Source organism: Zonotrichia albicollis, chromosome 5 (assembly GCF_047830755.1).
Source record: "Zonotrichia albicollis isolate bZonAlb1 chromosome 5, bZonAlb1.hap1, whole genome shotgun sequence".
Taxonomy (NCBI): Eukaryota; Metazoa; Chordata; class Aves; order Passeriformes; family Passerellidae; genus Zonotrichia; species Zonotrichia albicollis.
The window spans coordinates 23,089,236-23,102,445 of record NC_133823.1 but is presented as its reverse complement, the minus strand read 5'-3'; the positions used below and the strand labels follow the sequence as shown (position 1 = coordinate 23,102,445).

Genomic DNA, 13,210 nt, shown 5'->3' with positions numbered 1-13,210 from the left:
GGCATATATCAACACTGTGCACCTGTTACATAACTGTGCTACAAACAACTCCTCCCAAGTGGTATTGAATAATTAAATGAACAATTACAGCAACAATCTTGCTAGTTGCCTGCTTGGGAAAAAACCCTTCCATCTGTCTTGTGAACTTCCTCCCATTCATTTAGCTCCACAGAAAATGGTGGGTGTGCAGGAATTTTCTGCACACCTTGGTCTCTCTATTTTTGTGAAGTTCTCCCTCTGCGCTCATGCAATTACTGATTTACATCACAGCAATTCCTATCCCCTTTTCAGCTAGCTACTGCTTTTCCACAGCTACAGTGGGGCTTATTCCAGATCTAGCCATATGACTTCTCATGACCTTGAATACCCTCACAAGAAAAAAAACATTAGTAGCTGTCTTCCAGAGACAGAAAGAATAGTTTATATTATATTTAATTGTCAAAGACATTTCAACTGGTAGTACACATGCATGTCCTTCAATATAAAAGGTCATAATGCAAGAATAAAATGTATTGTATTTTATATACTTCTACATGTGTATCTCATCTAAATTTTTTACTTAAGATTAGAGGATGTTCAACTATTTTCCACAGAGTTGACAGAAGATAAATATTGTCCTGATTGAAGGAAAAAAATTGAATCAGTAATCCCCTAGAAAAACAAAAAATACTCAAGTCCTTCAGGCACTTAAGTAGCCTTAAGAGGTAACTGCAGCCCACTGTACAGTTTAATCTGGACTGTGCTGCATGTCTTGTATTCATCCCTCAGTACACAGCCCTGTAAAAATGAATCTTACCTTTCTCAGATGAAGCTAACTGGACCTCTGCCATGAGGCTGTGTCCTTTTTACAGCTAGTCTGAAGTTGTCATAGCACAGTTGTTTTGTTAAAGCTGTTTGTTTTGCTGTTTTGTTTGAGGAAGTCAAAGAGACAAAAGTTCTGGACTGGTAACTCCTCCTGGAGGTTTTAGGATATCATCTTCTGGTTTGTTGTAAAAACTGATGGTTGTATTGTTAAAGGTGACAGGCTTATAGTTAAAGATTAGAGCTCCTATCGTATTTCCACTGGAGAAAATTTACTGTGAATATTTCAAAATTAAATAGCAGGGCTCCTATCTAATAAGCTTAAAAAAAAAATAAAGCTTAAATTTTACAGTGGCTGGAGATATTTTCCCTGATAAAAACATTTAAGTGAATAGAGGAGAGAAATACTCCTTTTTTTTTTTTTTCATTGCATTCTTATATAATCAGATCACACTATCTTCTTTTGTACCAGCTTGTTCTCAATTTGCACAACATAATGAAACCAATGAAAATCATGTTCTGTTTGTGGCACTGTGAACTAGAAAGTCCAGTCAATTTCTCACTGATTAGTCATTTCAAAAGACAAACTCCCCTGAAGTTAATGAGTTACAATGTCAATCTCAAACAGATAAATGTGTGTGTGAGTAGAGCACATATCCAGTTCTGGGCTGCTCCTCCCCAGGTGAGACACTGTCCTGTTCTGTAACATCTAGGCAGAGTAGGTGTCTCCATATGACATTTTTCCACTGTGGCAGCCACTTTGCAGGGAGGAGCACATGGAACACATACTTACTCTCTCTCCTTTGGGACCTGCAGGGCCATGGGGACCAACTGGGCCATCTATGCCCTGCAAAAAAGAACAAAGAGGGTAAGAGAGAGGGCTTGTTCTTACAACTCTTTAGTTTCAACAGCTGTCTTGTACACAAGAGCTAACATGGAATCAGTCTTCACTGGTTGAAAATTTGGATTTAATTGTGATGCAATCTCTTTGGCTTTCAAAACTCCACCTATAACCTCTCCTGTTCCAAGGCAGAGTGTTCTATTGGCGTTCACTACATCCACGGAAGCAATCAGATTTGCAAAGATCTTAAATTGATTGGAAGAAGATTGAAGGGTCAAAAAAATATTTTAAATTATTGTTTTATTTTTAAAATTGATTGTTCTTTAAATTGAAATGTCCACCTGTAAGATGGACTTAGCTATTGCAAGGACCAATGAGAATCTTACTTCCAAGAAATAACTCTTTCATTGCATAGATTCAAGAAAGCAAAAGCTTTAACATCTCCGATGAGTAACATAGCAATGTGTGTAGATGGACCTCAGCACATCTGCATCTCCTTCACTGATTCCATATTAGCACTGTTCTCTTGTAAGCTAAATCCCTAACTTTACTCAGGAGAACTAGCAACCCAACCAAGGCAGTTGCCATACCAAAAATCAAAACTAAGCTGCCGTTTAAAGCTTCAGAGCTCCTTCTACAGAGAATTACATTCTCTTTCCCACACACATTGGCCTAAGAACCTGCTTGAAGCCCCCTCCAATGCAGCATGGAAAAAGCCTGCAGCACTTGGCCTTCCTTCCTGAGTGCAGTGAGGAGCTTGGCTGGCAGAGCCCTGGGGAGCACAAAGGGGACACAAAGACAAGGGACTCACCCGGGCTCCTGGCTTCCCGTCTAAGCCAGATGCTCCCTGTGTGTGAGGTGGAAGCATGGATGATGGGCACAACACGAATGACAAGAAGGTGAGATTAGTAAGTGGTGCTGATGAATAAACACAATTCAAACGTACAGTACACGCTGTGACAGGGTTCTGGAGTGGGTACCACATCACTACAGCATGTTAGTTAAAAATTCACATGAAACACCAAGAGCCTGACTCTGTTCTCACTTCAGTGTAACATCACCGACCCACCCCTGCCCTCACATGAAGTATATTACAGCAGAATATTGTCAGGCTGTAGGAGCGCTACAAACACCAGATGTTAGGGTGTTTTTGAGCCTGAACACACAAATATTTACTTTGTCATTTACCCGCATGCTTTCTGATTTGTAAATAGCGACAATACTGAATAGTACACACAAAGGAAGAAAAATGTGTGTTAACTGCGATAGGAAATATTTAAGTGCAAGAATACTACATTATGCAGCCAACAAAATCTGGGTCCCGACCACAATGGGCTCATTGATTTCCAAGAGCCCGGGAGACAATGGCATTTCCTGTTTTCCCGCTACGCTCCCGGGCACGGGCAGCGGCGGGCGATGAGCCGGAGCATCCCTGGGGCCGGGGGGACCCCTCGTGGGCTCCGTGCGAATAACAGGGAATAACACGGGCACGGGGCACAGCGCCACGCGGGACACCGGGAACCGCCTGGGAACACCGCCCGCCCAACACAGCCGGCCAAACCGACCCCCAAGCAAACACAAAATCTCCAGCCGACTCAGTAAAACGAGCCGGGTTTTGGAACGTCAAGCGCTTGGACTTTGCTCCTGAAAATGACATTTAGAAGTAGCAAGCAGGAGCAAGACAAGATCTGTGTAAATTTGAAAAACGTAGCATTTTTTGTTCTGGAGTCTCTTCTACCTTATAGCCATTTCTAGAACCTATGCTCAGGCCTCCAAAGCTCACTCTCTACAGAGATGCAACTGTCAATGTGAAAATGAGCTTTATTTTTCTCAAAATAAATTAAAATTCTCAGTGACGCTGACCTTGTCCACAGGCACTGCACATAATTCTTGAAAATATTAATCAGAGAGGTTTGTGCACCTTTGGGTCAGCTAAGTCTTTTTTCTCCATTTTACTGTTAACAATGTTATCACTGGGAGCAATCCTCATACAATAACAACAGCAAAGAGGAAAAATGAACTCTTTTTCTAAAAAAAAAGAAAAAACAAAACTGCCCTTCCAGCATGCTTTCAAACACATGAAGTATTTTCTATTTTATCAACCTAAATTTTAAGAACTCTGATGTTTCCATATTTTTAAGGTTCTTCACTTGTAAGACAAAATTCATGCCAAACACTCAGAATGGCAATTTTCTAAAGAACAAGGCAAAAATAAGAATCCAGGGAAAAAAAAAAACCCTAAAAAAATGCAACTCAATTCCCTACATCAGTTTTTAGTTTTCCTCAATCTGACTCTCAATTTGAACTGCATAAGTGCAATAAGAGGAAGAATAACTGAGGAGATGGGGGGGAAAGGGAAGACTCCTTTTTTAATGGAAACACCATAGAACACTTGAAAAACAACAGCATGACTAATGCAATGGGGGTGATGACATCCTTGTGACACTGAACACTCTCAACTGACACACAACAACAGCAACAGCAACAAAAAAAAAACCTGACAGCACTGGGTTTTACAGGACGTTACTTGGGATGATAGCACAGATTTGGGACAAAACAAAACAAGACTGATGCTCTGCTCCAACATGCTATATTCTGTGTATGCTATTGAGTAAATCAGAGTTGTTCATGAGGAGTAGAAAGAGATGTTTGTGATTTGCACTGAAATTGAATAGTTGGGTTTTTTTACTTACTGGAAGACCAAGGGGCCCTCTGTCACCCTTTTGACCTGGTTCACCCTTCAATCCTTTAAGACCATTTAACCCTGGTTCACCCTAAACGTAAAAGTATAAATGCCAAATTTTTGGTGCTATAATGGGTGTTTAAGCTGGGATAGAAGAAGCCAGTCTCAGAAGTAGCTGCAAATTCCAGTTTGAAACAAATTCAACTTTCTCAGCTTACTGACAATTTACATACTGATTTAATAGTGGGCGAAAGTACTTGGGAGGTGTCTGCTTGAGATTTAAATTCTGTGTAAAAAAAATTACAGGAAACTTATGGGTAACAGACTTTTAAAATATTTTCCTAATAATTATCACTACAGTTAGATGGTTTGAATTAAGCATGAGTATCAGGGGGTTTTGGGAATTCTTCAAATCCCATAAACCACCCTATGCAGATAATTCAAACTGAAAGAAAACGTTCATAAAAGTAAGCCTCAAAACAGTAAGTTTCTACAGTGGGATCTCCTGAAAAGTACATTTGGAAGGAGGCAATACTTTTCCTTACAGTAAACTGGAATTTGCAGCAAAATCTTACATAAGGATATTTTAAACCTTTAAGCATACATAATAAACAGTAACAAGTTAAAAGAAACAGTACAGGTTGCACAATGCCAAGCCATTTGGGAGGTCCATGGTTTCTGTGTTCATACAGAGAAATTTTAGCAATGTAAGAAATGGCACTTGTTGTGATTATTAAATAATGCACAGGCTATTACACTAAACATCACTAAAATGACAATACTGGGCTGAGAGTTGCCAATAAATCATTCAATCATTCTCTCATAATGAAAAACTGCATCAGCATGAGGGCTGCTCAGTCAAAGAGAGTACTGACCACACTTGCCTCTTTTGGGAAACAGAAATACATGAGTATTTCATCCAGACTGCTCCCCATGGCCTCATTGCTAGATTTCCCTTTGATGTATTATGTTACCTTATATTATATTCATATTAAAAAAAAAATCTCAGTAGAACGCAGTCTGCTCCTTTAAGTAACTCCAGACTTCATCTGCCTGCTTTGCACCCCAAGTAGCCATTTCTTCATTCTCATTCTATTTGACTCGATGTGACTTTCAGAGCAGTAGCACTGGAAAGGCTGAAGTTTTGGAAACAGACCTGAGAAATCCCACAAAAGCCTGAGTCTCAGGCCAAAAGCCTGAGGTAAAGGAGGACTGGTGCTAAAATGGAACATACTTGATTTCAAAAAATGATTTATGACTTAGGTTTCTTGAGCCAAGGTAATACAGTCTCATAAGGGGTCAAACCTGTGATTTTCTGTCTTGCAGCTTTAAAAACTCAAAATAAATCCCCAAAACTAAACAAAAACACCTTTTCCTCCTCTTCCTTACTTTTTGAGAAAGATGTGATTAGAGACCCATAATGATTTAAATGATCAAGACCACTGGCCTTAATGAATAAAGTGTCACGCTGAATTTTAGCTTACTGGTGACTACTGAATTAAGGCACAAATTAAAATACTCCAACTCTGCCAAAATTTACTTCCGCTCTCCTGAGCTGTCCCAATGGGCTAAGAGAGTCCCTAAAGAATACCTATGCTATGGAAAATGTTCAAATTGTATTGCTGACCTGTCTGACCATGAATCCAGTTTGGAAACACAAAAAATGCACACATCAGTTTGTGATGGTGAACCAGCATGATATGTGAAGGACCTGGTCAGCAAAATCCCTGTAACAAAGGCCATGGAGACTGGAAGAAGCAGGAGATATGAGACAGCATAAATGAAGATGAGTTTATCTGACTTAATTTCCCAAGCCTGCAACATGCTTCTGTTTTCCAAAGTAATTCCAAGGGCAATGGTAGTTTGCCCATAAACAGGAAGCCAAATAATTTAGTGCCACATTCCTCATATTCATACAAAAAATTGTAATGGACTCAGCTCATGCTGAGGAGAAATACTACTCAGAAACAATCATAGACAATTTAAAAAGCTTTTAAGTTGCTAATATGAAAATCTGCTTTAAGGTTTAAGAATATCAGAAATGTTTATTAAATGAGGTATGACAAAACACAGCTCCATGCATTCAAGAGTAAAACATGACACTTTGCAGGCATAAAGAGCTTGTCTATTCACAGCTATTAACTTACCTTCGGGCCAGGCAGTCCATGAGGTCCCTGAAAATAAAAGGAACATTTTTCATTACGAAAATACACCACAATTTTTTTGGACTTTTTGCTTTGTAGGGATACAAATTACCCCTGTGTTTCTTAACTCTCAAAAGAAAAGCAGCTGTCAATAAAGCAACAGTAAACACCTGATTCTGAGGATGAACCAGACCACTAGCATGTTAACAATAACAGAAATGTGCAATTTGTTTCTCCACCTCCAAAGCATTTCAGGACATGCAACATAGATTTACAAATTAGATCCTCTCTTCAATATTCTGATAACATTTTTAGTAAGCAGGCAATGAAGTGGCAAGAGGGCACAGACAATTTCTAGCCCCTCTGTTCCTCCCAAGCTTACCATGGGGCCTGGAGGACCATGTGGCCCTGGTGGTCCAGGTGGTCCTATCATCTACAGACAAAAAACAATGGTATTAAATCATGCAGAGCAAAGAACTCCCACAGAAATACCAGAAGTCAGGCTGACCCTTGTTGGCAAGCACTTACAAAAATAGCTATGCAACAGTGAACACTGACAGCGCATCTAGACAGGGCTTTAGCAATGGGAATTATTTTGATTTGAAAGACAGGGTACCCAAAGTGCAGATCTGCCTGTGCCATATGGCAGTGTGCCTGCCTCCAGATTCTTATTCCTAGGGTCTATGATACACTTTAAGACACTATGGGGGAAAAATAATAAATCCCCGTAAAACAAACAATACTGAGATGGGATACTTGAACTTTTAATATTTTATGATATGTGCTCTGTAGTTCTCTCTTGTACTATTTATTCTACAGAGCTAGAAGGTGATGATGTGTTATTTTATTCCCCCTCAACACCGACAACTGGAAAAGACACTAAATTCAAGCTGGGCTTTGGAGTAATTTCAAAATTGCCCTTTGTCTCTCCTTTTATTTCTTTTAGCCCACTTGTACCAAAAATTCTCTGAGGTCATTAAAATAGGTAATCAGGTTGCTCAGCATTTAGTGCATGCATATTCTGCACTGTTTTTCCATGTTCCTAACAAATCCATGGAAAGAATTTCATGATGATATATCCAGCTTAATATCCCCTCTCTTCCTGGACTACTCCCAGTGGGTTGCTGCCATAACCTGCAGAGTGGCAGCAGGATGCTAATTCAGGTCTCCAAACTCATGCACTGCTGTAGCAGCTGTCAGTGGCAGAGCAGCAACAAGGAGCACTCTGAAATGTAAGACAGACTCCACCACCTGTGAAATCTCCTGAAAACTGTAAGTCTTCCTTCAAGTGAAAGCAAGCAGAACAGGATGAATGAATTAGTGAATTAATTTCTAATAAACTAATCTTCTCCTCATAGTAAGAAACTCAGAGATGTGGGGTGCCTCCTGTGTCCTGTAATGGCACAGGGCAGCCTCACTGACTTTTCAGAACTATGGCTTCTGAGACCATAACCTCTGCTCTGAGGTCTCTCTTCTTACTGTGCTCTGATAATGAAAGTCACCCACACCATAAAGGCACTATGTAGCAGTTTGTTTGGGCTTTTGCATTTGTTTGTTTGTTTTTAATGCCTTTACAATGCTTTGAAAAAAAAAAAATCAGGAGAATGTCTGGTCTCATACAACTAGCTCACTACCCTGGGTCACACACTTGAAGTCAGTCTAGTCTGGTCCTCACTGGACTATCTGAGATTCCCAGAGTATAAGGTGTTGAAAGAGAGATTATGGTTTGTTTGGGTTTTTTTTTCCTTTCTTCCCCATTTATCTTTTGATTCATTACAGAGCCAGAAGGCGTTGACTGAAGCAGGCAGGACTTGTTCATAGTCACAGAACAGAGCAGAACACAAATTACATATTTAAAATTTCTTAAACTGCATTTAGCTCTATTACCAGAAGTCTGCTTATTCTCAGAAAGATCAGTCATGAATATCAAGTATTGCTCAGAACCAGAAGCTGGAGAGCCACTGCTAGACTCCTGTGTTCATTGCAATGCCACACTAACACTTACTGAAGGACCTTGGGCACCAGGCAAACCAACGTCTCCTTTTTCGCCTTTCATGCCATTGGCTCCCTAAAAATCATTACAAAACAGCATTTATAAACAGCTTTAATCTTACTAGCAACCAATCTAGAAATTATAATATTTATTGGCAAATAATTATCATTTTAAAAAAGAATAACACAGCACACATTTAAAGGAAATCCTTTAAAAAAATTCTGGCAGTACTTAAAAAGTAATTTTTAACTAATATAAACATATGCTTTTATATTGATAGCTATCAATTGGGGCATGATATTTATGACAATTCCTTAAACTGGCACTCCATTCATGATATTGCACAATGGATACAATTTTGAAATTGTTTTTATTTTTGCTGAGAAATTTCATGCTTATGTATATAAATCTATACATACATATATATACACACACACAAAATAGGAAGAATGCATCCCATAAATATTCATGCATTTTTTCTCTCTCCTCAATCTAAGTCACCTAAAATTTCCATTCCAATCATAGCTCCTTTCTCCTTGTCCAAGTTGTCCTATATATTACAAGAGAGGTACAACTTTGGTCAGCCTGCCAACTAATCGCTTTCTACCCAACACAGTATTTTTGTTTCACCGTAAGTGGAATGAAAAGTTCTGACAATCTTACACCTCCTCTTAGATTTGCTGTGAAACAATCTCAGAGTTTTCTCCCCAGTGCTTTCTGTCCCAAATGCAATTTATCAGCACTGCTGATAATGGAAGAGAGAAAAAAAAATAAGATACTTTTTGCTAAAATTAATTCATTAACTTTTCATACTCACTGGTAGGCCAGGCAGTCCAATTCCTCCCTTTTCTCCGGGCATTCCAGGATCACCTGAGTCTCCTTTTGAGCCCTTAGGACCCTAAAATATGGACTTATTCAGCAAGTCAAGTAAAAAACTAGAGACATCAACAGAATTCTAGCTTTGATCCTAACAAAGAGAGTCATGTGCATGTTATATCTTTGCTAGCAGAATGCAGAAATGCAGACACTATTAGGCCATGAAGTATGCAGCAGCACTATAATGATCTTTATTACTCATAATCATAATACTTAGATTATGAAAACTAAGTTACAATTTGGAACCATGGAAATAATCTCTTAAAACAGCCTATAGTTGCCCACATGTTCTTCACTATATGGCATACACAAAATGTACCTGCTCTCCATCACCTCCTGGAACTCCTGGGGATCCTGGTTCACCCTGCAAGAGATAAGATAGAACTGGATTATCTCAACTGCCCCAGACACCAGAGGAAAGAACCAGAGAAATTCCCATAATTAACAACAACAAAGCTAGAGAATATTCTGTCAAAAGCATATATTTATCATCTATATTAAATAAACAGCCCACGTGATTATGACTATACACAAAGTTTGGGTGGTATAAAGGCCAGACAAGTGCAAAAAAGAAAAGAAAAAGAAGACAAAATCCAAGGAGTGAAAGGACCCCAATCCAATGGAAACTTTGCCAGCTACCAAAATAAATACAGACTCATGCCTCCCGATTTATGGAAGGTAGAGAGAGACTTCACATTGTTTTTCCCTATTATAAATCACCCAGTGAAGGAGTTCACATTCACTACATTGTCTTATGATCAGTTCCTGGGTACCATTCTCCAAGGGAGCAAGTTATGGTGATGGATGGAGTTGATTACATTAGAAACAAGCTCCTGTGATGTTGAATTCTGCTTTACATTGTAAATTTTGAATGAGAATGCTCACCTATAGAAAGGAACACAACCTCTCCCACACTCCAACTTCTCTGTTTTGCTACATACTCCATGTTGCAGAATTGCTGGGTAGATGATAACGCAAAAAGCAATTTCTGCACATTTAACTGTATATGCTATTATCAATTTTCACACAGAATGTACCTTGTTTCTCACAATTTCTCAAAACAATGTACATGTGTATTGTGATGTATTTCCATATGAAATACTGGATAAAGTCTAAAATTGACATGTCTAGTATTGTTATTGAAAATGCACATACTTGCTCTTGGAATAGGGTAGATTTACTGGGAGAAGATGCAGTATCAAGTATTTACGAAATGGGAGAAACATCTCAACTAGTTTAAAAGCATTTAGGGAGAGTTCACTAACTTCAACACTACTTTTTTGAGTATAGGCAAATTTATTATTTACATTTTATAGAAGAGTGCAGCATATGGTACTCATTGTCTCTGTGTGGGCTGCTCACTAACCCTTCTGTACTACTTCTAAGCACCAGCCAGGTGGAATTGGCAGGCTTAGGTTTCCAGCCAGGCTCCTGCCCACATGTGTACGCTGTAATTTTTACTGACATTAGACAATACTGCACTTATTTGGGTGGGTGCCCCATGACAGAAAAGCTGCATTCACATGCACTCACATGGTGGCCAGTGGCCTGGCACACAGTTTTGCCCACCTCACTGCCACTTAGCCAGAAGTGAGGCATGGGAGCTACTGTCTGGTTGTGTGGCTGTTTTGCAAAGTCCTTGGGAGCAACCTCAGTGCCGATCCCTGAGTGAGATGCTTCTGCACTCTTTCAGTACTAATTAATTTTGCTGGTCCTTAGTTAACCATCTCTGTGTAGCAACTAAACAAAGCACCTATTCTGGAAAGCTACATCTCAAGAATCTGGATATAAAGTTGGAAACATGCCATATTTGATAGATTTACAGTTAAACAACTGTGCTGGAAAGCTCCATTTACCTGCACACATACATCATTTAAAAAAATCCCAGAAAATACTCCACCTTTAAGATATAATGAGTAAAGTAAGGAAGATCACCTTTGGCCCTTGCAGCCCTTGGGGTCCTGGTGGTCCTGGTGGTCCCTAAACAGAAACACACAAACTTCTCAGCTTTCAAATAAACTCCTGAAGAACTTGTCATGTAAGCACAGGGTGAATGTTAATACAGCTACTGCAACAAAATGAGTTAGATTTTTAACACAAGGGGAACCAAGACCAGTTATGGACAAGTTGTTAACCTATGACAGCTCTCAACAACAACAACATTACCACAAAAAACAGTGTTAAAATAACAGTAAAACTCAAATTTTATAATAAAATCCTCTGCTCCTATTGATGAAATGGCACTGCTTCCCCTAATGGAAGGGAGACCAAAACCCAGCCCTCACTGCCTGATCCAAAATAATCTGAGACCACGAGAAATCTCCAACCAGTTGTAAAGAGGATTCTGCTGGAAGATGCTAAGTGCATCTGGGGATACTCAGTGCTTTGTGAAATTGCCACGGAATAAACTGTAACCATTTCTTTCATTTCTACCTCAGGCTGTGGACACAGTGTCATGTATCAAACACTGGTCTGGATGGTGCATAGTGGGAATGCTTTAAAAAAACCCCACAACAACATTTAAAAATCCCCTGTATTAAAAATTAATACAAGAAAGAGTATGTCCAGATGGGAAAATACAACTAACAGCAATCTTGCAGAGAAGAACTTGAAACAAAAAAGAATGTGTTTTCCCAGTCTTGTACTTAAATTAACTGAAGTTCTGCCATTAATTCAGAAGGAGCAGAATTGGTTCCATTGTTGCCTCTCAACAATGGGTCCTCTGCTATGGGAACACCAAGCAAAGAAGTCAACACATGTTATGATGAACCAGGTTGACATCCAATGAAGACATGTCCTGAGCTGGCAGAATTATGAACATGCTGCAGCACAAAGAAGTTCTATGGCGCACAGTAAGTCATGCAACAGTAATGAATTACCGTGACAGTCAGGGTGGCAATCCGCTGTTGGCAAAAGGTATTAACAAGAGTTGTCAGTAACAGAATAAAACAATGACACACATAATTCTGTTTCCTACAGTTATAATCTCCACAGAACCTATGCTGCATGTGGGAGACACCACGCCTTCAAAAGCACTAATAAAACCCTTCTTATTTTTAAATTATGGCTTTGTATTAACTGCTTGGTTTCTGTGGGAATTAGATGAAGGCAGTACTTTTGTACAATGCAAGAGATCAAATCAACAATGACTAAATACCAAAATCTAAGCAGAATGCCTCCAAAAGGTAAGAAAACATAACGGGTTGCTGTCTGAAGTTGACCAAAAGATAAGCCCTATGTTTTGTCTGCAGGATTTGCACCAATGTTTAACTAACAAACATGACTTCTGGAGTGGAGAATTTTTTCATCAATTTTCATATAAAAATGCAGTTCAAAATCCAAAACTGCCATTCTACAACCCAGCCATATAAACTTTTCTTATACAATTCTACTTTGAATTCTTGGAAAGACAAAAGATATTTTCATGGTGGAAGGAGGCAAAATACCTTGACCTGTCACAGCTTTTTTTTAACCAAAGAATCTAAAATCAAGTGGAAAAGTATTAAAATGGAATTTAAATGCTTGTCTATACTTTTAAACAGAGAAGAACTCCCATATATTGCAGCTCACACATGCTTTCCTTTTGCATGTGAAGAACTTACTGGCCTATGTGGAACAAGAAGTATCTTGCTTTTGTAATTATTATCCAATGTGCAAATAAAAGTTTGCAGATCTTCTGTTTTAAGCTGTAAAAAAAAAATCTCCACATGTCAGTGCAAAAATACGTAGTGTTGGCAAAGATCTGGAGCCTACTCAATACAAAGTACCTGAACAAAGTTGTTTTCTAGCACATGGCTTTAATATACTCATATTCTTTGTATTTCAACATATTAATGGAAATATATCCAGAACTTTAAAAACACTGAAAAGTT

General features: G+C 38.9%; 1 protein-coding gene across 6 annotated transcripts in view; it reads right to left on the bottom strand.

The window, feature by feature from the left end:
* The window catches only part of COL25A1 (collagen type XXV alpha 1 chain), a 295,698-nt gene that overhangs the window by 17,874 nt on the left and 264,614 nt on the right, over window positions 1–13,210 (bottom strand). For 4 of the 6 annotated variants that reach the window (XM_074541043.1, XM_074541045.1, XM_074541044.1 and 1 more), the window contains 10 exons: window positions 12,218–12,241; window positions 11,274–11,318; window positions 9,658–9,702; window positions 9,280–9,360; window positions 8,475–8,537; window positions 6,852–6,902; window positions 6,473–6,499; window positions 4,336–4,416; window positions 2,454–2,489; window positions 1,595–1,648 (listed from right to left, as the gene is read on the bottom strand). In XM_074541043.1, coding sequence (XP_074397144.1) covers window positions 1,595–1,648; window positions 2,454–2,489; window positions 4,336–4,416; window positions 6,473–6,499; window positions 6,852–6,902; window positions 8,475–8,537; window positions 9,280–9,360; window positions 9,658–9,702; window positions 11,274–11,318; window positions 12,218–12,241 — 507 coding nt within the window. The remainder of the gene's footprint in view (window positions 1–1,594; window positions 1,649–2,453; window positions 2,490–4,335; window positions 4,417–6,472; window positions 6,500–6,851; window positions 6,903–8,474; window positions 8,538–9,279; window positions 9,361–9,657; window positions 9,703–11,273; window positions 11,319–12,217; window positions 12,242–13,210) is intronic. The other 2 variants (XM_074541046.1, XM_074541049.1) reach the window with 2 other exon arrangements.